The 21,289-nt window shown below is 42.5% G+C and overlaps 3 protein-coding genes across 7 annotated transcripts in view; all 3 read left to right on the top strand.

Annotated features, from left to right (window-relative positions):
* Positions 1–1,473: 1,473 nt before the first annotated feature.
* LOC143483421 (sterile alpha motif domain-containing protein 9-like) lies at positions 1,474–13,478 on the top strand. Of its 4 annotated transcripts, none has more exons than XM_076982291.1 (3): positions 1,474–1,608; positions 5,450–5,517; positions 7,283–13,478. In XM_076982291.1, the coding sequence occupies exon 3, from the start codon at positions 7,285–7,287 to the stop codon at positions 12,253–12,255; it is 4,971 nt and encodes a 1,656-aa protein (XP_076838406.1). In that variant the 5' UTR covers positions 1,474–1,608; positions 5,450–5,517; positions 7,283–7,284; the 3' UTR covers positions 12,256–13,478. The 4 variants fall into 4 exon arrangements, with proteins under 4 accessions (XP_076838406.1, XP_076838404.1, XP_076838405.1 ...); XM_076982289.1 differs by having other exon boundaries at positions 7,278–13,478; XM_076982290.1 differs by having other exon boundaries at positions 5,447–5,517.
* A 145-nt stretch (positions 13,479–13,623) lies between these two features.
* Positions 13,624–17,671, top strand: LOC143483422 (COP9 signalosome complex subunit 7b-like). The gene is made up of 6 exons (XM_076982292.1): positions 13,624–15,776; positions 15,858–15,933; positions 16,058–16,146; positions 16,329–16,531; positions 16,739–16,844; positions 17,295–17,671. The coding sequence occupies exons 1-6, from the start codon at positions 15,609–15,611 to the stop codon at positions 17,430–17,432; spliced, it is 780 nt and encodes a 259-aa protein (XP_076838407.1). The 5' UTR covers positions 13,624–15,608; the 3' UTR covers positions 17,433–17,671.
* A 1,766-nt stretch (positions 17,672–19,437) lies between these two features.
* The window catches only part of prss56 (serine protease 56), a 15,505-nt gene continuing 13,653 nt past the window's right edge, over positions 19,438–21,289 (top strand). The window contains exons 1-2 of one of the 2 annotated variants that reach the window (XR_013122411.1): positions 19,438–20,515; positions 21,223–21,289. The exon at positions 21,223–21,289 is cut by the window's right edge and continues 92 nt beyond it. Coding sequence is in view for 1 of the 2 variants with exons in the window: in XM_076981913.1 (XP_076838028.1) it covers positions 20,395–20,515; positions 21,223–21,289 (188 nt within the window). In the remaining variant the exon portion in view is untranslated. The remainder of the gene's footprint in view (positions 20,516–21,222) is intronic. The other variant, XM_076981913.1, reaches the window with a different exon arrangement.

Genomic DNA, 21,289 nt, shown 5'->3' with positions numbered 1-21,289 from the left:
ACACCCCTAGTGAGAAGTATTTTAAACTTTTATTTAAAAATGTCTAAAGTCATGGCTCTTCTAATGTTTTTATTCAGCTACTTTTGTGTAAGAGCGGCATATACTTCTGTTTAAAGAGCTTCTCCGTGCAGTTTCCGCCTTCTTTTGGCAGATCTGTTAAGATGATTGGCTGCAGTAAAAAATGATTGACAGCTAACTCTGGCTGATAATTGGCTTAATAAAAATTGATTGACAACAAAAGTCTAGTATCTAATTGGCTGCAGTCGAAAATGATTGACACATGCTCCGCCCTTTACCCACGCCCACCGGGGCTCCGGCCTGCAGCATTACCCTTCTCGACCCTTGCGGCAGTCACAACGTGTCAAGTGAACCTAGATTACGAAGTTCAAGTGTTGAGTGAAGGCAGCAGCAGAGTAAACGAGACGCGACCGGAGCATGCGCAGTTTTCTCATAAACAGCCTGATCGCTTGACCCGGTGACAGCGCCAGCTAACATGTTTATAATTGTAACGAGTAACTATACAGCACGTAAAAAATGTATCGGAGTAAAAGTATTAAACTGATGGAAAATATGTAGTGAAGTAAAAGTGGAAATAGGAGAATAAAACAATACTCCAGTAAAGTACAGATACAGCATTTTAGTACTTAAGTACAGTAGTGAAGTAGTTCTACTACATTACTATACAACTCTGCCCACCTTAAAGAGGGGACCCTCACACTACTCCACCTTAAAGAGGGGACCCCCACACTACTCCACCTTAAAGAGGAGACCCTCACACTACTCCACCTTAAAGAGGGGACCCTCACACTACTCCACCTTAAAGAGGGGACCATCACACTACTCCACCTTAAAGAGGGGACCCTCACACTACTCCACCTTAAAGACCATTCCCACTACTGTGAGTATAATTTGCATATAATGTAACCAGTTAAGGAAAATCTATTATTTGTCATGACAGGTTTCACCAAACAACAGTGTCCATGGTAACCTCAGGAAAATTACCCTGTATTATTAAATAGATCCAAAGTACGTATTTGACCAGAAAAGCACATCCTGTAAACTCAGTGATTAAAGAGCCACGCCTCCTAACAGTAGCCACACCTCCTACTGGTCACTCGCCACAGGGAACACACCGGAATGTGGTAGCATTATAATGACGTTGTAATATATCAGTAATGAGTAATGATAATACATTATAATCCATCAGTATTGAGTAATTACATTACTGGACACCTCTGGATTTATGTTGCTGTCACACATGGTTGTGGTTTAAGCCCTTTATAAACAATTGATCAAGCCCTTTATAATAATAATAATAATAATAATAATAATAAGAGAGCAGGAAGATCTGTTCAACTGGACACCACAGTTTTCAGGACCGTCACTGCTGTTACTGTCACGCCAAACTCCGCCCTCCTCCCTTGTCCCGCCTTGTTTCCCCGTTGCCATAGTTCCCTCTGTCTGTCACACCCATGTTCTTAGGATGTCCTCTCTCGTTTCCTCTCCGTTTTCTGTGTATTTAGTTTCCCCTGTTCCTCTTTGTCGGTCATTGTTCGTACATCCTCCCTGCTGCTACTTTGCAGTCTCCGGATTCTTCGTTCCTCAGTGGTATGTCTTCTGTGTCTTTTAGCTACTTTATTTATCTGTCTTAGAGCTCCGTGTTCCTGTCACTTGTGTAGTTAATGCCCTAGTTCCTGTCTTGGTTGTGTTTGGTTTCCCCTCATAGTTTCTCCGCTGTTCTTTGAAGTTGATTAGTATGTTTTACATTGTAGCCCGCTCGTGTCCTTAGTTCAGTAGCTCCCTTGTTACGTGTGTGTGTGCGCTGTTCGTTTTCCGTTATTTCTCTATTGTATTGTTGGTTCTTGTTAAGTGTTTCCTTCTATGAGTATTGTCTGGTTGGCGATTGTTTCTTTCTTTCTGTTTTGCTTCTCTCGTTTCTGGTTCTCTCCCCGGGTTCTGTATATTATAAGTAGTATTTGTTATCACTTGAATAAATTAGTTAAATCCTGCACTTGCCACATGCCTGCCCATGTTGGGATTTTTTCTCCTGACCCAGATGGGCCCCAACACTGCCCCGATGAACCGATTGGTTTTGACTGAGTGACCCAAGCAAAGTTTGACACCAAAAGTTATTTTCAGATAAATTTATATAGAATAAAAGCGAGTACAAAATAGCCAAAGTGTACGTGGTACAAACTCTCCAGTGCACTGGTACTAGTTGCCTAGAAGTCTACCTAACCCAAGTTGATCTCAGCAGCGTCCGAGCAAAAAGTTCCTGTCTTGGGCGATGTCCTCTCTTTCATACTATTTCTCTCTAAGTTTCGATAACTCCCCCACCCTCGCTGCTCTCCATTCGAAACCCACCTGCTCCTTTGTAATTGCCTGCCTGCTTATCTAAAGACTGCTTGTACTGAGGGAGCTCATCGTGTTCTTCTCAAGGCCACTGTGGCCTCTTCCCTTCTGCTCTCCCACAGTCTTCCGGGAAAACATTAAGTTTCGTTTCACCTTTAAGTTTCTTTTTCCTACATTCGTCGCAAACGTTACAGTTACATTGAGGATTAGACCCAGTTCTATGTGTCATTCTATGTTTGCTCGGTTACTCTATTGTTCTTTATTAATTCATGTATTTCTTTCTAGTTTTTATCCCGTTACCCTGTGAGTTCTCCTTATGTGTTAGTCATGCCTGTTTACCTTTCGTGTTCGGACTGCCCTTACGATATGACCCGTCCCTGCCATTACGACCATGATTGTGGAATTCCCCTTAATAAACCCCTCCTCCTCAGCGTTTGTGTCCGCCTCCTCGCACCACAACACACGCTGCATTACAATTATTAGTTTAAGATATATTTCGTTAGTTATTGTGAATTACTTGAACATCCAACCACAATTTAATGAATAATTAATGGGAAAAAAAAATTATACTACTAATTCGTAGTATATTTTAGTGCATATTTTAGTCCTCCCATAACATTTCATAATTACGTGTTCCATTCACCATTTTAAAGCACTAGAAATGAGGAGGGGTCAGGATGTGGTTTTGGGAGGATTCAGATTCACACCTGTTCACACATGCACAGTGGCGGAGCCAAAGGGGGGCAGGAGGGGCAGTTGCCACACCAACAGAGCCCTTGCCACCCCTAGTGTCACCCCACTGGAAATGGTCACTTTAAGAGAAAATATGTGTTTCCTTTCGTTCATTATTTGTATATGGACCCCTCTGATAAAGCCTTGCTCACTCTTTGGCCACCCCTTGAAAAAAAGTCTAGCTCCACCACTGCACATGCATCATCAGAAGCCAAATAAAAAACTGCCCAAATCCAGATGATAAAGATCTGGGTGTCTTATGTAGCACAGGAGGACATAAGACTGGCAGCTCAGGGGACAGGGAAGACCCACCAGAGGACTTACTGGTACCAGTCTCCAGTACCATTTAGTGGGAGACTTCAGCCCCAGAAACAGTGATGACATCAGGCATACAGCAAACAGAGAGGACAGAAAATAGACAGGAACCCACTGTTAGACAGGCCCCTAACAATGTCAAACACACACACACAACACCCCCCAGGACGAGCATGAACAAGTGACATAACTGACATTATGACATCACAGCACAGTTTAACATTATGACATCACTGTGCAGTATGACAATTACATCACCATGTTGAATGACATTATGACATCACTGTCATCACTCACGGCTGTTTTAATGTCTCAGCATTTCTGTGTTGCAGTATCTGCTAGTTAACTCCTCAGCTCATTAGCTGGCCTTTCATCTGAACATGACTAACCAAATCTAAGTTAAGTTGCCAATTGTGATTTTCGGAATGAATCCTCCACATTTACCCATCTGGGCAGTGAGAACACACACACTAGTGATCACTAGGGGGCTGTGGTCAAACGTGCCCAGAGTGGTGGGCAGCCCTAGTCCAGCATACAGGGAGCAGTTGAGGTTAAGTGTCCACATCCCTCCAGTCCCAAGACCAGTTCCCTAACCACCACACCCTAGCTTCCAAGTGGTGGTAATGAGCCAAGAGCACACACACACACACACACACACACACACACACACACACACACACACACTCATACACACACACACACACTCATACACACACACACACACACACACACACACACACACACTCATACACACACACACACACACACACACACACACACACTCATACACACACACACACACTCATACACACACACACACACACACACACACACACACACACACACACACACACACACACACACACTCATACACACACACACACACACACACACACACACACACACATACACACACACACACACTCACACACACTCATACACACACACACACACACACACACACACACACACTCATACACACTCATACACACACACACACACACACACACACATACACACACACACACACTCACACACACACACACACACACACACACTCATACACACACACACACACACACACACACACACACACACACACACACACACACACTCATACACACACACACACACACACACACACACACACACACACACACACACACACACACACACACACACTCATACACACACACACACACACACACACACACACACACACTCATACACACACACACACACACACACAGGCAACACAGACACAAAAACACACATGCAGTTGACACAGACCTTTTTCCTTTTGCATATTAGTTTGTCTTAAGATGTTGCTTAACCTGTTTATGAGAGCTTCTTTTTGAGAACTTCCTCTTTTATAACCATAATGAATGGCTAATATACTTACCGTAGAAAAGTATTTCTGTGTAGTTGTCAAGTCACAGCAGATAGGTTAATTACTGTTATGCAAGGCTTTTGCTCTCCTCAATAATATATAAAAAAGAATTATATGAAAGATTACTTATCATCAAAGTGATATTCTTCAAACAGAATTTTTAGGAATTCTTGAAATATTCTTGAGAAGAGAAAAGTCAATTTTCCTTGACAAATTTGAAAGTTGTAGATTTATAACTAGTCTATGGCCTGAGTAATCACAGCGTCACTGTCACTATGTGTCTATAAAGCTGTGTCTCTCATGTTCAGCCACTACTGCACTAAAGACTATGGGAGATCACACTTGAAATTCCAACAGGGTGTGTGCCCACACATTCAGTACTCACTTGTTGAACTGCAGATTTGCCCTCGACTGCATTTCTTGTCTGTTCTTGAGCCAAGATCTCTCTTAAGTATTGAAGACACACAGACAAACTTAAATACATGATTGTTTAGTTACATTCTGAACAGACGCCTTTATCTTGGTGTAAAGTCAGTAAAAGTGTCACTGGGTGGTGCTGGTTTAGCATAAACATTTAAGAATGAGCCAGAAATATATGAGTGAAATTGAGTGAAAATATGTTTGTATTTACTGAATAAAACTTTTTTTCCCCATCAGCAGATTAAACAAACAAGTGTGTGGAGAGAATAGCATGACATTTTCTTGAGGTTTGGAACTTGGAAGCCAAGGTGGGTCAAATGTTTATGATTATGGACCGGATCTATATATTATGTATTCAAGTGAATTACCACTGGCAAATAGGCTGATATTTTTAAACAATGAATACTTGGCAGTGTTAAAAAAGATATTTTGTAGATGCATTCCTACAATTTAGATTGAAAGAATATAAAGAAACTTTAAAACGTATTCTTTCATAAAGAAAATGCTTATACAAACATGTAAAATGGTATTTCGTTGGATAAAATCCAGCAATTAGTGACATCTTGTTGTAATGAAAATGTCAAATGTAGCCTAATAACTGCAAGTAGTGTAGAAATATATTTTTGTGGCAGTATATGATCACATGATGAATATAAGTAATGCAATCTTAAGAGTCAGTATGAAGCCTACCTTACCTGCTGAGATCTCAAAGAACATATAATGTCATGATTACAAAACAAATAAATGGTACAGTAAATTTATTTTCAGTGATATTTACGTATCTATGTATTTACCAACCTGGTCTCATATCTCAGCGCACTTTTTTACAGAACCACAAATTTGTACCGACTTGGTCTCCCAGACTAAGCATTAGTTAGCTAGGTAATCTAGGGTTAGGGTTAACTCTAGTTAGCTAGGTTATCTAGTTAAGTGAAACTGGGGATGCCAGTGGCAGAAAGGTGCAGGTAGGAAAGATGGATTGCAGCTGATATGTTTTTTTAAGCTACACTATCTTAAAGATGTCAATCATTAGTGTTAGCTTTAAAAAATCTTCTGAAATCATCTGAGAATGCCTCATGCTAAGTTACTGTAACGATTTGAATGGGCAGACGGGATCAAGTGCGGGAGAAGAATTATATGAATTTAATAAACAAGAAAAACAACTAAACGGAAAAACCAGGCAAGGGTGAACACATGATTATGGGGTTTAAATACGAAGACACATTTAAATACAAGTAATACAAATGACCCTACAGGAAGCGTAACACGTACGGGAGCTAATAAACAGAATAACATAAGGAATACAAACAATGAAACCGGGAACAACCACGACACGAAGGCTCAAGAAGTCAAACACAATATAAATTTACAAACAAGGAGAATAGAAAAACTACGAACTAACGGAAAGCATGAATCAGAACACGAACAACCAGAACAACAGGAACAGGGGAATCAGAAGCGTAAGGTAACCCAGGACAACGCACAAATGTGACGCAATCAGAAACAATGGCCGACCAGGGAGACACTGAAAAAAAAAAATACACTGAAACACCAGGAACTAAATAAAACATGTGGGAACAATAATCAAGGGGCAGGAAAACACGGTAGAGGGGCGTGACAGACAACAGGTAACCATAGAAATCGGGAAACAAGGCAGGACGAGGACAGACAACACGAGACAGGGGTGGAGGGCGGAGCTAGGCGTTACAGTTACGTTGTTGTGCAGCAGAAACATACCTCAAGTGCCCCTAAATATAAAATCAGTTTTTAAAAATATGTACCCCTTCTACCCAGAATCTGAACGATTTATGGGAAAAGGATCATTGGAATAGGAATCGCTGAAAAAACATAGCTAATGGTATGTGGTTGTGGTTCTACAAAAATGCGCTCAGAGGCATGCATATCTCACGAGACCAGGTAGGTACTGATATGACAATCTATCCAAAATTTTAATGCCTGTTATTTTTTGCCTTAGCTGTTTTTTTTTATTACTTTTTGCAATGAAATTTTGACTAGAAGGAATGAGAGAGGTTATTTCAGTGAATGTTTATTTAAACTGTTCTTTCAGTCTAGACATGAGTCACAAAACAGAACTCCCTCGGAGAGTCGAAGAGTGGACAAAAGAGCAAGTTCGCCACTGGCTGACAGACGATCTGAAGGTGGACCAAGCGTGGGCCGCCAGACTGTACGAGGAGGAAGTATCAGGGAAAGAACTGGTGTGCTTTAAATCGGAGGATCTGAAACAACTAGGCATTAAGTTTGGTCCAGCTGTTCAAATTATAAACACATTAGAGGCTTTAAGAAAGACCTATAACAATGAACAACATAGGGTCACATCAACCAACATCTCTCAAACACAATTAAATTCAGATACTGGATATTCAAGCACTCAGGATACTGATGCAAAGCCAGATATAAAAGAAATATCTGATCACAGCATGTCAGAAGGTAAACAGCAATCAGGATGTAAGAAACAAAAAAAAAACAAGCAAAAATCACATAAAGGATCCAGTCCTGATATTAAATCAATCAAATCCAGCCCTGATATTACATCCATCAAATCCAGCCCTGATATCTGCAAAGAACAAAGCAAAAACGAACCAACATCTAGAAGTTCAATCACTCCAACAGCAGAATCATGCACAGAAAAAAGCCTCCTTGAAAGGACTAAAACTATCAACACACAACATAAAGAATCAGCAGCAAAATCTTCACAAATGACTCAAAGTGATGTGTCAGAGATGTCGTTACAAACGGAAAAAATCAAAGTAGAATCACTGTCCACGAAGCCAAATAAATCTAAATTTACATGTAGTTTCTGTCCATTTGACCAGCATTCTGCTTCCCACAGATACATTGAAAATTACTGCTTACCACCAGAATCAGGACCAAGTAATCTAACTGCTCCGGTACATGAATATAAGCTTTTAGCAAGAGCAGAAAACACTGATGCAATGAAGAAAAAAATCAACAGAGAGGTGTTCAGGTTTGCAGCAGGATGTATGAACAGCAGAACAAATGGAACAATCCACTTTGGTATAGCAGATTCCAAAAACTCAGAATATTCTCACGGTGAGATTATTGGCGTCAGTGTCAATGAACAAGATGTCATCATTGATCACTTTTTCCAGGGCATTAAATCAAGCTTTGAAGAAAACACTGATGATGCGAAGAGATGCATCAGACAGCCACGTTTTGTGGAAGTGCTGTCCAATAACAGCACCTTGTCTGGGAAGGTCGTCATAGAGGTGGATGTTGTCCCAAATCACAACATAGTTTGTGGAAAGACATACAGTATCCAGACCTTTGATGAGGAGAATCAATGGAAGAAAAGCAAAGGAAAATCACTGTTTATAAGAGAAGGAGCTGCAACTAGAGATGTGTATAAAATTGGAAATCCCAGCGAGCTGCAAGTTGAAATGTCTAAAGTGACGAGAAACAGCAAGGTTCTGGACACAGCAAGAAAGGAGGCAGAAATTAAGTCTCAAAGAAAAAAAAGACCAAACGACGGAGAAAAACTGGTTAATCTGTTGACATGTGGAGGGGGGACTCTAGACTATTATAATTACTACATAATTGTAACAAACAAAAGCCACCCTGATCAACTCCAACATTTCCAGTTTCTGACTACTCTAAAACTTTTCTGTGTGCTGGACTTTGATCCAGATTCTGTGAAAAATGGCTCATGCCACGAATACAGAAAAGTTAGAATTGCAAATATTCACACTCCAGAGCTGTTCCATGGTGATCCAGGAACATTAACACAAAATCTAAACTTGTACAAACAAACCAGCTGGGTGTTGTGCAATGGAAGAGTGGACATCAATAAGGAAGGTGACAAACCCCTTCCTCCTAGTGAGTGGTTGATAACCAAAGCTGGAGATGTTCAGGACATGGTGTCCTACCTGTGCAATCCAGATACTCTTCCAAGAGGGAGATTCTTAGTTATCTTCCTTCTTCTCTCTGCTGTTGAAGCTATGAATGATCCAATATTTGAAACATTCATGTCATTTTACAAGAATCTCAGAGGAACACAAAACATTATAAGCATTTGCACATCAGACAATGCATTTCACAAATGGAAAGATTTCATCCAAACCAGAACTGAGCAAGCTGGGCAAAACATCTGTGAATTAGAACTCAGTCAGATCAATGGAACCATACTGGGACTTGGCAAACACAAAACAACAGATAGACTGCTGCCTTCTGATGGAGGAAGCTCAGTGCTTCTAAAACAAATAGATGAAGATTCAGTGCCTGCTTTGGACATCCTGTGCCAAAACCAATGTGAAAACGTGTATGACGAAGACAGTAAAGAATTCCAAGACTTCAAAAAAACAACAGAGGCTGGATTCTACAGAGGGGATAAAGTGCAATGGTGGAACTTTTATTTCGCAGAGAAAACCCCAACAAAGCCATTTATAAAACGGGACAAATATACTCAGATCATTAAAATGATCAGATCTCAGACCAAAGAGCCCACGAGTAAGTGTGTAATGGTGAACCTTTTCCATCAACCTGGCTGTGGTGGCACAACTTTAGCCATGCATGTAATGTGGGATCTCAGAAGAGAATTCAGATGCGCGGTGTTAAAAGATAACACTGTGTCAAAAACAGAAGTGGCACAACAAGTTGTCCAGCTCTTAAGGTTTGGGAAAAGTGGGCTTTCATTTACAAATCCAGTCCTGTTATTAGTGGAAGACTCAGAAGAAACAGAGAACACACAAGAGCTGCAGCACTGTTTAAGGAAAATGATAGGTGAACTGGATGCACTTGTTATTATCCTGAATTGCTTACGTTCAAAAACAGCAAAAGAAAAATACAAAAATTGTGTGATTGACAGTGAGTACATCACTGCAGCTCTGTCAAAGGATGAGCAACAAGCTTTTGAAGTGAAACTTCAAGAACTTCAAGAAATCCATGAGACACCTGAAAATTTCTACTGTTTTATGATCATGAAATCTAATTTTAATGAGGATTATGTGAAAAATGTTGCAGAAAACATCTTGAGAGATGTTGATGTTGGAAGCAAACAAGCACAACTCCTCTCTATTCTTGCACTGTTGATGACATATGTAGCCGAATCTAACATCTCCGTATCTCTCTGTGAGGATTTCCTTGACATCAAGAGGAGACTCTGGGGTAAGGAAACTGTGTTGGATAAAATGGAGCCTTACTCATGTTTGCTAATTGAACACCAAGTTGAATATGGAGTACACAAAGCCATCCGCTTTGTTCATCAACGGATTGCAGCAGAGTGTGTCAAGGTATTAGAGGAGAGGCACAGAAGCCCAAAATCTGACATAATCCTTAACATGTTACACTGTGATCTGTTTTTTAGAAGAGGAATAGGCAGAGATAACCTCCTGCAGTCACTGAAGAACATGCTAATCACACGGCAACGCAAGACAGAGGGTGATGAAAAAGACACACTATTTTCACCTTTAATTGAAGACATAAAATCTGAACAAAATGGCCTCAAAAAAATTCAAGACATATTAACTCAAGCATCAAAGAGATTTGATAAAGACTTTGCATTCCCTCAAGCATTAGCAAGGCACTACTATCTGAGTGAAAAGAACTTTGCCCTTGCAAAGGACTGGGCAAACAATGCTAAAGCTATCAAAGAAAACTCATACACAGTTGACACAGTTGGCCAAGTGTCACGAAGTGAACTAAGACAAAAACTTGAAATGAAAAAGCAAGACCAAACACCCCTTACAGCTGAGGATTTGAGAGAATTTCTTGAGCTAGCTAAAGCTGCCATACAAGCTTTCCAAAGAGCTCAGATCTTGGCAAAGACAGATGATAATGCTGATGTTGAGGACAGACGTCACTGGAAGCAAAACACTTATAACATATCAGGATACATGAGTGAAATTGACATGACTATGACAGTCTTTGACATTGTTAAAGGACTTCCAATGTTTGAGAGAAAGTACGACTCTTATGAATACCTAAAGCAATTTTTGAAAGGAAAAATGCACTCGACGTCCATCCCCACAGATCAGAGTGATTCACAAGGGAAATTAATTGATGTGTTAAAAGACTATGAAACATTTCTGACTTCTTTGAAGTCAGTTTTGGACAATGATTTTAAATTTCTTGAGGAGTATTTCACTTACACGAGATATAAAGGGCTTGTTGACAGAGAAAAGCAGGACAAGAACAGAAACTGGATATCTGAACACTTTAAAAGTTACATCTCATTATTTTGTTCATCGTCAGAGGAAAAACAAAGGGCAAAAAAATGTAAACCTAAACTGAGCTTATTCATGGAAACTGAAGAGTGCAGGATGTTCCTGGAAGAAAATAGAGCAAACTACTTCCCAAGAATTCTTCAGCTTTCGGAGTCCGGGAACAAAATGATTGAACAAATCGCTGAGAAACATTCATTCATCTACAAAAACGCTAGCCCCAAGTCTCTTCAGGACAGAATGAATCATTTACTCACACACATAATCCTTAAACTGAGCAAACCTGATTCAAAATTGGCAAAAACTCAGAAGGAACTGAATGACCTTTTGAAGGAAATTTTGCAAGAAGTTGGATTACTGCACCAGCATCCAGAGCCCTACTACCTAGCACTTCTGTTACTATGGCCCAGGAGAGAGGATCATGACCAAAACAAAGAGATAAAAACATATGTGGAAAGGATAAGAATTTCATGTCGGAAGCAATTTTCCCATTTATTGAGAGCAAGAACTCCAATCGTCCACTTTTATCTTGGCAAGTCGGATGGATTAGACAGACTGATTTCCAAAGCTGCTCTTGATAGTTGTTTCACTAACGTTCGAGAGCGAAATGTTCTCTGGCAAAGTGCAGACATTTTCAAGGAGCCGAAAATTAAAGACAAGCTCCTGAGAGTAAATGGCACAAGTGAGCAAGGGGAGCTTTATGCTGAGTACGAAAACCTGAGGATCCCTGTCAGACCTACTTACCTCGGTGGAATAAGAAGTGGGCACAGCACAGAGAAAGTGTCCTTCTATGTTGGCTTTGCCATCGACGGACCACTTGCCTATGACATTCAGTATGAAGACAGTTAAGCTATCAACAACACAATCCTTGTAGAGCTAGGAAATATGCAAACAGGGTATATGCCGTATGCTAAAGAGCCTGTGTGCTATTCACCAACAATATTCATTTTATTGAACGTTGTCGTTTTAGAAAGTAAACTAAAGCACAAAAATCTTTTTTTAAGATATGATAATCCTACATAGAGCACTCATTAAAAGAAGTAAAAAATTAAATATGGGCAAAAAGCATTCATAAAAAACAATAACAAATGTAGTATACTGTTCAGAAGTCATGACAGCTGTGAAGGAACACACACGTGAGATGTGCCACAATATGATGTGATGGAACACACACGTGAGATGTGCCGCAATATGATGTGATGGAACACACACGTGAGATGTGCCACAATATGATGTGATGGAACACACACGTGAGATGTGCCACAATATGATGTGATGGAACACACACGTGAGATGTGCCGCAATATGATGTGATGGAACACACACGTGAGATGTGCCGCAATATGATGTGATGGAACACACACGTGAGATGTGCCGCAATATGATGTGATGGAACACACACGTGAGATGTGCCACAATATGATGTGATGGAACACACACGTGAGATGTGCCACAATATGATGTGATGGAACACACACGTGAGATGTGCCGCAATATGATGTGATGGAACACACACGTGAGATGTGCCGCAATATGTGATGGAACACACACGTGAGAGGTGCCGCAATATGATGTGATGGAACACACACGTGAGATGTGCCACATGATGTGATGGAACACACGTGAGATGTGCCACAATATGATGTGATTGAGGGCTGACATGCTCATTACTCTGTTGGGAACCTTTATGGCTTTAGATATATGACCCATTAAAGTCTGTGATGTGTGCAATAGATAGTTATTAATTTTTCATTAGTAAACATGATGATGTAATATACAGTGAAACCCCAAATTAAATTGTAATCTATAATAAGCTCTCAGAGTTCTCATTTAACTGTATGTCAGAATTTAAATACCCTGCTCATAGTTTGGCCTTGGTATCAATATAATTTTAAGAAGAGAATTTGTAAGTTTTAACATGAAAACTGACCTTCTCATGTGATGTGTTTCACAGTTAGAGTTCCACAGTAGGAGTTTGCAAGACGTTAATTGTGAACATCTAACCAACCTCTGATGTATTTGTTTGGTATTTTGTGGGTGTTTTGATGAATAAATTATGCAATTCCTGCTAATACAGGCCAGTGTTTAACTGTGTGACATACGGGTTTCAGCAGTGTGCTCTCGTGGGCATAACTACACATTCGTTGAGGGGGCATGGGGGGATATAATGACGTAGTGGTTTTTAAAAACACACAGTGCCTGTCGGAGAACTGAGGATGAGAACTCGGCACACAGTAAATTCATTCTCTGTGGGCACTGAAGTGATGTAATGTAATGAGCTGGTTAATGCTGCCCTCTGCTGGTAAGCCTTGGAACAGAATAATCTTAACCCTCTCTTGCACAGTCTGGGGCTATTAAAACTGAGCTTGAAGGCTGCACATTTTATATCAATGAGCTGCTTACTGACAGTGAACTAAACAGCACACATCCTTCCATTAAATCAGTTACTTCCACTCTCTGAAACAAAGTTGAAATATGAGAGCAGCCTGTACAGTGTAGCTGTTGTCTGCGTAAACAATCTACGAATCCCCCCAGTCAGATTAACCTTACTTCATATTTCTAATGATGGGTGGAGCCATAGCCCTCTAGTGTGATTAACCACAGAAAGACAAACATATGCTGTTATTTCTGTACTAAATATTTATATTTAATACAAAAAACATAAAAATGCACGTATGTACATGTAAACAGGCTATTGTAACATCTGTATATGTATGTCTATAAATGCATATTTAATATCTAGTATTAAAATCAAAGCACAGGTAGGTGAATACCTGTTTAACCTGTATGATGTGTGTGAGCTGTAACAGACAGGCTATCTCCAACCCCATCGCCCTCTTAGCAAAGCGCTACCGCACTTCAAATTTAAAGGACAATTAAGTACATTGGGACATTTTGCCAGTGATTCTTCACATAATGAAATTCATTACACCGACACCTGGTCGCCTCCGTGTGGATGGACCCGGTCTGTCGTCCGTAGTCTTTCATTTGAAGATAAAAAGTGATTTACTCCTGAGAGCTGCACTTTACAGAAAAATAAAAACTAATAGTCCACTTTCACAAATACTGTTTGCTAGTTTATAGTGGTAAAATGATTGTTTATTTAAGTTGCACTGAAAAATCAGTGTGTCATTGTATATACACATGAACAGAGCAGGTTTGTATCTGTGTCCCCAACACTGTTGGGTGTGTAACACTGTTAAAGTCATTATCAGTTATCGATGCCGTTATTAGCTTATAAACTGAAATTAGGGCGCGAGTCCTAAATATCCGTTTTGCCAACCGAATCATCGAGCCTCTCGGTAGTCGCGAACAATAACTGAAAAATTATAACGTTTCTTACGAAAGCTGGATATTGAAATATTAAAACTCGCCACTGTTGAGTTATCTGGCAACCCTGTAACACACCTGATCAACGGGCGTTAGCTAACGCGCTAGTTGGCTAACACAGCTCGATATCGCAGATCGCCTCAGCGGCCCCTGACGTCGCTCCCGCTTCCCCGCTAGATTATTACTGCGTCCCGTTCCACCGTAGGCGGATATTCACGGGTGATGAACCCAGCCGAGGGCGCTGGGTGGGCGGCATTTATCCCGTGTGGCCTGTTCCGACTTAGAGGCCTCGCCTCAGGTGTCCGTCAGTTAGGACGTTAGTGTTGTTAGCGTAGGTAGTCAAGATAGCAGAGTTAGCCCAACCAGCTAACACACTAGCTAACAGTAAAGCTAACACACTAGCTAACAGTAAAGCTAACACACTAGCTAACAGAGCAGCTAACGCATTAGCTAACAGAGCAGCTAACACACTAGCTAACAGAGCAGCTAATGCATTAGCTAACAGAGCAGCTAACACACTAGCTAACAGCAGCTAACGCATTAGCTAACAGAGCAGCTAATGCATTAGCTAACAGAGCAGCTAACACACTAGCTAACAGAGCAGCTAACACACTAGCTAACAGTCCAGCTAACGCATTAGCTAACAGAGCAGCTAACAGTCCAGCTAACACACTAGCTAACAGCAGCTAACTCCAGCCAGGCGAATTATGCTACAACCTAACTAGTCAGCTTTCTATGTTGCTGTGGAGACTTGGGCTTTACAGATACCGACATAATAGTTTCGCCTTCAGCATCGTAATTTTTGTAGTTTATTTTGCAGTTTCTTTGCTATCTCCTGTGTATTAACAGTGGTTTATGAGTTAGCTAGCCGAATGGCTAATGAGCTAAAACACAGTCACGGCGACCCTTTATTAGAACAGTTTGTGTTACTAGCAGAAACGTTAAAAGGAGCCGGTTTAGTTTCACTCATAAACCAGCTGCTGGAGGCCCCTGGAGTTTACAGCTTTGGCGAGTTTCTGGAGCTGCCCTGTGTTAAAGAGGTAAATCACACCAGGGTCCAAACGGGCCTGTGTGGTGGACATACAACAGGAGGCCTCACTGTGTTTCTCTTCGCCGTTTAGCTGTCGGTGGGTCCCAGTGCTGGTTACGCCAAACTTTTGGACTTATTCGCCTATGGCACATATAACGATTATGAAGGTAAATTATTATTTTTGTGCTTGACACTTGGGTGTGGCTGTTGGACTGCCAGCACAACGTAGCATACACATATGCCATGTAAGGTCTCTGTGACTGGGAACTGATGTAGGTCGTATGTTTTCAGCTAACAAGAACACCCTGCCACCCCTCTCTGAGGCTCAGAAGAATAAACTAAGGCACTTAACAATCGCTAGTTTGGCTGCAAACACACAGGTATGTGCAGACGTATCTATATGAAGGTGTTGTATGTTTAAATTAAGTTTTAATGTTTGGATTTAATTTCCCTCGCAAATGCAACTCTTAGACAAATAGATAGCAAAACTCATTCACACCAGAGCCTTGTGTGTGTGTGTGTGTGTGTGTGTGTGTGTGTGTGTGTGTGTGTGTGTGTGTAGTGTATCCCATATAGTGTCCTGCAGCAGACACTGCGTCTGGCCAGTGTGAGGCAGTTGGAAGACCTTCTGATCGAAGCTGTGTACTCCGATGTGGTCAGGGGCAAACTGGACCACCTTGGGCAGCATCTGGAGGTGGACGCCTGCGTTGGACGGGACACGCGCTTCCAGGACGCTGCACGGCTCGGCCAGACCCTCTCAACCTGGTCAGGGCACCTGCCAGACTGGCACCATAGGGCTTTCAGAGTAACGGCTAGGAGAGTGTGTTATGAGCATGTGTGTAAATGGATGCACTGATTTTTAGGTAGTTATATTTACAGCATAAGTGGAAGGATGAGCTCTGATTAGATTGAGCTCTGAATGTTTATTTATTGAATATGCCCGTGTGTGTGTGTGTGTGTGTGTGTGTATAGGTGCGTCAGCTGTGAGACTGTGTGTAGCGCCATAGATCTGCAGGTAGACAGACTGAGGCGGAGCGGAGAGGGTCGTCTCCACACAATCCAGCAGCTCCAGGCTGAGGTAGGTCACCTGCTTCCCTCTCCACCAATCCCACCCCTCCCCTGCACAGCAGAGGGGGTGTGTCCTCGGCTCTGTCACGCCTCTCTGACCTTGTGTGACGCTTGATGTCTACCTGGTGAGTTGGGTCGGGTCACAAAGCAGTGGAGAGAAGGCCAGGTGTGGTTTGGTTGGACGTTGACATCTTCACACGCTGGATCCAACAGGAATGGACCTTCTTCATGATTGTTAAAGTCATGGTTGAAATACTCACCAGACTCTTTATTTTATTACTTTATTTATTGTTTTATTTATTTTTAGTGTTCAAAGTTGTCAAAAATTGTGGTACAAATGTTACATGCACAGTGAGCAAACAAATTTTTGTATGTAGTAGGGTATTAATGTTTTTGATGTGTGATTATGATTCTGTTGTGTTCTGGTGCGGTACTGGTGTTTTGGTGTGATCCATTATAGGTGTGTAACATTCATGAGATTCTGTCTGCTACTGCATCGTCATCCTCCTCTTCGTCAGCAGCTCAATCTCCTGGACAGGAGAGGGCACCAGAGAGCTTGGAGCACAGAGCTTCCCTTAAAGACAAGCAAAGTGATTAAAACAGTAACACACAGTGGCTTTATAACCTGCTCTTTAATGGGACAGTTTGGGAGAGTTCACCATTTTGTATTTTGCTGTTTTTGTCTTTTTTCTTTTGCCTGTATAATATGGCATCTGGATGTACTTACTTGAAAGATTAGAACCTGTGTAAAGTTGAAAAGAGGCTGCGTTGTTGTTTGTTGATGTTGTATTTTCAGCTTGTTCTATTCAAAAGGTGAAATGAATAAAGTGAGTGAACTCCAATAATTTTATTTTCACCACTTACTGAAACGTTCTGTAAACATGCATCTGATATGCTGTCCATCATCAAATAACTATGAAGACTTTTGCCCTCTCCTGTGGTGCACACGTGTCCAGCCCTGCTGTGGTGCACATGTGTCCAGCCCTGCTGTCACGTTTGTAGAGGTCACGTCTGTATGCTGCTCCATAGTGGAGGACACACATGCAGTGTGGTAGGAGTCGTGGGAATGGTACCAAACACCATGCTGGGTCCTGTGGACACACAAGTGTATGAACTAAAATGAGTAAACTAAGGGCCAGATTTGTGTGTGTGTGTGTGTGAGCTAGCACGCAAGAGTGTGTCTGGAACCCTCTGACCCAGTTTTCAGTTGTGTTTCACACTAGATGATGACGAAGAACACTGGCATAAGTAGGACACAATACCTGGATGTTATTCACCATGGTGTGTGTGTGTGTGTGCATGCGTGTGTGCGTGCGGTTCATAAGTTGTGTGTTAAGCACACGTTGACATTCTTCATATAGTTACCCCTCCTTAAACACACACACAGTAACTTGCCTCGTGGTCTGCAGCCACAAACACTTTCACACGGACCAGGACACACCCCCTCTTCCTGCCCCCTACAGGCAGGGTACACAAGGACAAGATTTCTACAGTTGTCTCCTGTAACCAGATACCAGTGGTGCGGTGTTCTCAACCCACCCTCAGCTTCTTTGAGAGTTCAGTGCTCCGCATCTTGGGTGGTGCAGGAAGGATGGAGAGAGAGTAATGGAGTGGAAGAGAGAGAGAACAGTGAAGCAGTGTAATCGGCCACATCAAAGAGTGGAGGATGAGTTCACAGAGACGGGAGAGGATGAATGGAAGCAGCTGGTGTGTTGACCTGTTCCTCTTTCTTTCTCTCTCTCTTCCTCTCTCTCTCCCTCCCTTCCTCTCTCTCCCTCTCTCTGTAGACTGCAGGTTTGGTTTGACTGCAGGGTTTTGGGCCAGCGGCTCATTGCTTTTATCCCTTCAGCCCTCCTCCTGAGCTGACCGCTCCCAAACACACACAAGTACCATAATGCTGTTCCTGCCTCGATCATTATCTCCATCATCACCTCATTTAATTTAAATATTGTAAATATCGACAGTTTTTTGTTTAAGGCATTAAACTGGCAAGCCGTTGATACCTGGGACAGGATTTACAAAAGAAAACTATGTTGTATCTCTATAAATTCTGCCTTCATATCTGTCACCCTATAGCTCCTACCCTATAACCACCATTCTATAGGCTCCTACCCTATAACCACCACTCTATAGGCTCCTCCCCTATAACCACCACTCTATAGGCTCCTACCCTATAACCACCACCCTATAGCTCCTACCCTATAACCACCACCCTATAGCTCCTACCCTATAACCACCACCCTATAGCTCCTACCCTATAACCACCATTCTATAGGCTCCTACCCTATAACCACCACCCTATAGGCTCCTACCCTATAACCACCACCCTATAGCTCCTACCCTATAACCACCATTCTATAGGCTCCTACCCTATAACCACCACCCTATAGGCTCCTACCCTATAACCACCACCCTATAGGCTCCTACCCTATAACCACCATTCTATAAGCTCCTACCCTATAACCACCACCCTATAGGCTCCTACCCTATAACCACCACCCTATAGGCTCCTACCCTATAACCACCACCCTATAGGCTCCTACCCTATAACCACCACCCTATAGGCTCCTACCCTATAACCACCACTCTATAGGCTCCTACCCTATAACCACCACTCTATAGGCTCCTACCCTATAACCACCACCCTATAGGCTCCTACCCTATAACCACCAGCCTATAGGCACCTACCCTAGAACCACCACTCTATAGGCTCCTCCCCTATAACCACCAGCCTAAAGGCTCCTCTCCTATAACTGCCACCCTATAGGCTCCTCCCCTATAGGCTCTGTCCCTGTAACTGAAGTATTTGGTGTGAAGTGCAGCTGTAAGCGGAAGGGCTTGGTGCTGTCCACAGCTAACCTGCAGTCACAGGTGCTCATAGTTGGATATAGCTGTAACCTCCAGGTGATGCTGTACTTAATGGAACATTCATATGGAAGATGAGCAGTAGTCTAATATATTTTGTGAAAAAGTGAAAACCAAACTCACCTAATAACAAAAACGACTGAAATCTGGTTTCTTCTGTGAATGTTTCTACATGTGCTTCATGGGCATGGGATATGTTGACCCTGGCTGTATTCTCACCATGTCACTGTTTCTATGACTTCATGTGGGACAGACAGGAGTGATGTGAACTGGTGTGGTTGTGCTGCTGGAGCCCTGAACGTGATGAAGGACGTCGCCAGGCTTGTGATCCACGCCGCTACGCTTTGAAGTGTGTGAGCTCAGAGAGAAGATACAAACAATGAGCTCTTTCAGAGACTAACAGAACACCTCCCTCTCTCTCTCTCTCTGTCTCTCTCTCTTCCATTTGCTGTGACCATCTTAATTAATTAGTTGTTTGTGCATTGGCCACTGGTGACCCCCTCTCCCCACACCCATGCTAGCGTGGTGGTATATATCTCCCCGGGGTGACTCCTAGTCTCCTGTTGATCCATCCACTCTCCGGGGCAGACGTCTGGAGAGAGAGACCCCGGGCACACCTCCTCACACTGTGTCTCCACAGGACTGGGCTGACGTGGAAGGTGTTTTCCCCCTGGGTTTGTGGGAAGGGCTCACCTATGCCCAGGTGTGGGGCAGCCATGCTGCTGATGTCACTGTTGGAGTTGCTGTTGATTGGCTGGTGTTCTTTAACACCTGTGGGACGGCAGGTGTACAGGATGCCCCAGAGTGCACTGAGAGGTAGGCCAGGAGAGGGGGGGGGGGGCTCTAGAACATTCTGCTAAATGTAGGAAGTTCAGTTTATGTGAATATTATCATTTATGATAATCGAAACAACAATCATTTACATGTTAAGGGTGTACTGTGTACATTTTAATGTATGGTTTTGTTTCCTTGCTTGGTTTGTAGCAAGGAAATTAATATAAAAAATGATTATTTGTGTGTGTCTCACAAAGAATGACCGGTGAAGAAAGATGACAATTAACACCGAATAACTAACGATACAGGATTGTGCTGCAGTCAGGGGTGATGTGCAGGAAGACCCCAACTGAGCCACAACAGGACTTGGTGTATGTGTTGGTGTGTGTGTTTGGCGGTGTGTGTGTGTTGGTATGTTTTTTGGGGTGTGTGTTGGTGTGTGTGGTGTCAGGATCTGTCACAGAGGCTGCCAGATAAGCCCCCTCAGTCATTGTTCTAATTAAAGCCTCCAGCCCTTTGAAGTCCTCCCCCTCTCTCCTCCTCCTCTCCCTCTACCCCCCCTCTCTCCTCCTCCTCTCCCTCTACCCCCCCCTCTCTCCTCCTCCTCTCCCTCTACCCCCCCTCTCTCCTCCTCCTCTTCCTCTCAATTGTCTTTTATATTTTTTCATTCTCCCTCCCCCTCTGTAAACCCCTCCCCCCCTCTGTAAACCCCTCCCCCCTCTGTAAACCCCTCCCCCTCCTCTCTGAAGCTCTGTCTGACAGAGGGACGGTGGTGATGGAGGCTGCTCTGTGGAGAGCTCTCTCTGTGCTGGACAG

This window comes from Brachyhypopomus gauderio, chromosome 19, assembly GCF_052324685.1.
Source record: "Brachyhypopomus gauderio isolate BG-103 chromosome 19, BGAUD_0.2, whole genome shotgun sequence".
In the NCBI taxonomy this organism is placed as follows: Eukaryota; Metazoa; Chordata; class Actinopteri; order Gymnotiformes; family Hypopomidae; genus Brachyhypopomus; species Brachyhypopomus gauderio.
Note: the sequence above shows the minus strand (reverse complement) of the source record. Positions and strands in the feature narration are given on the sequence as shown.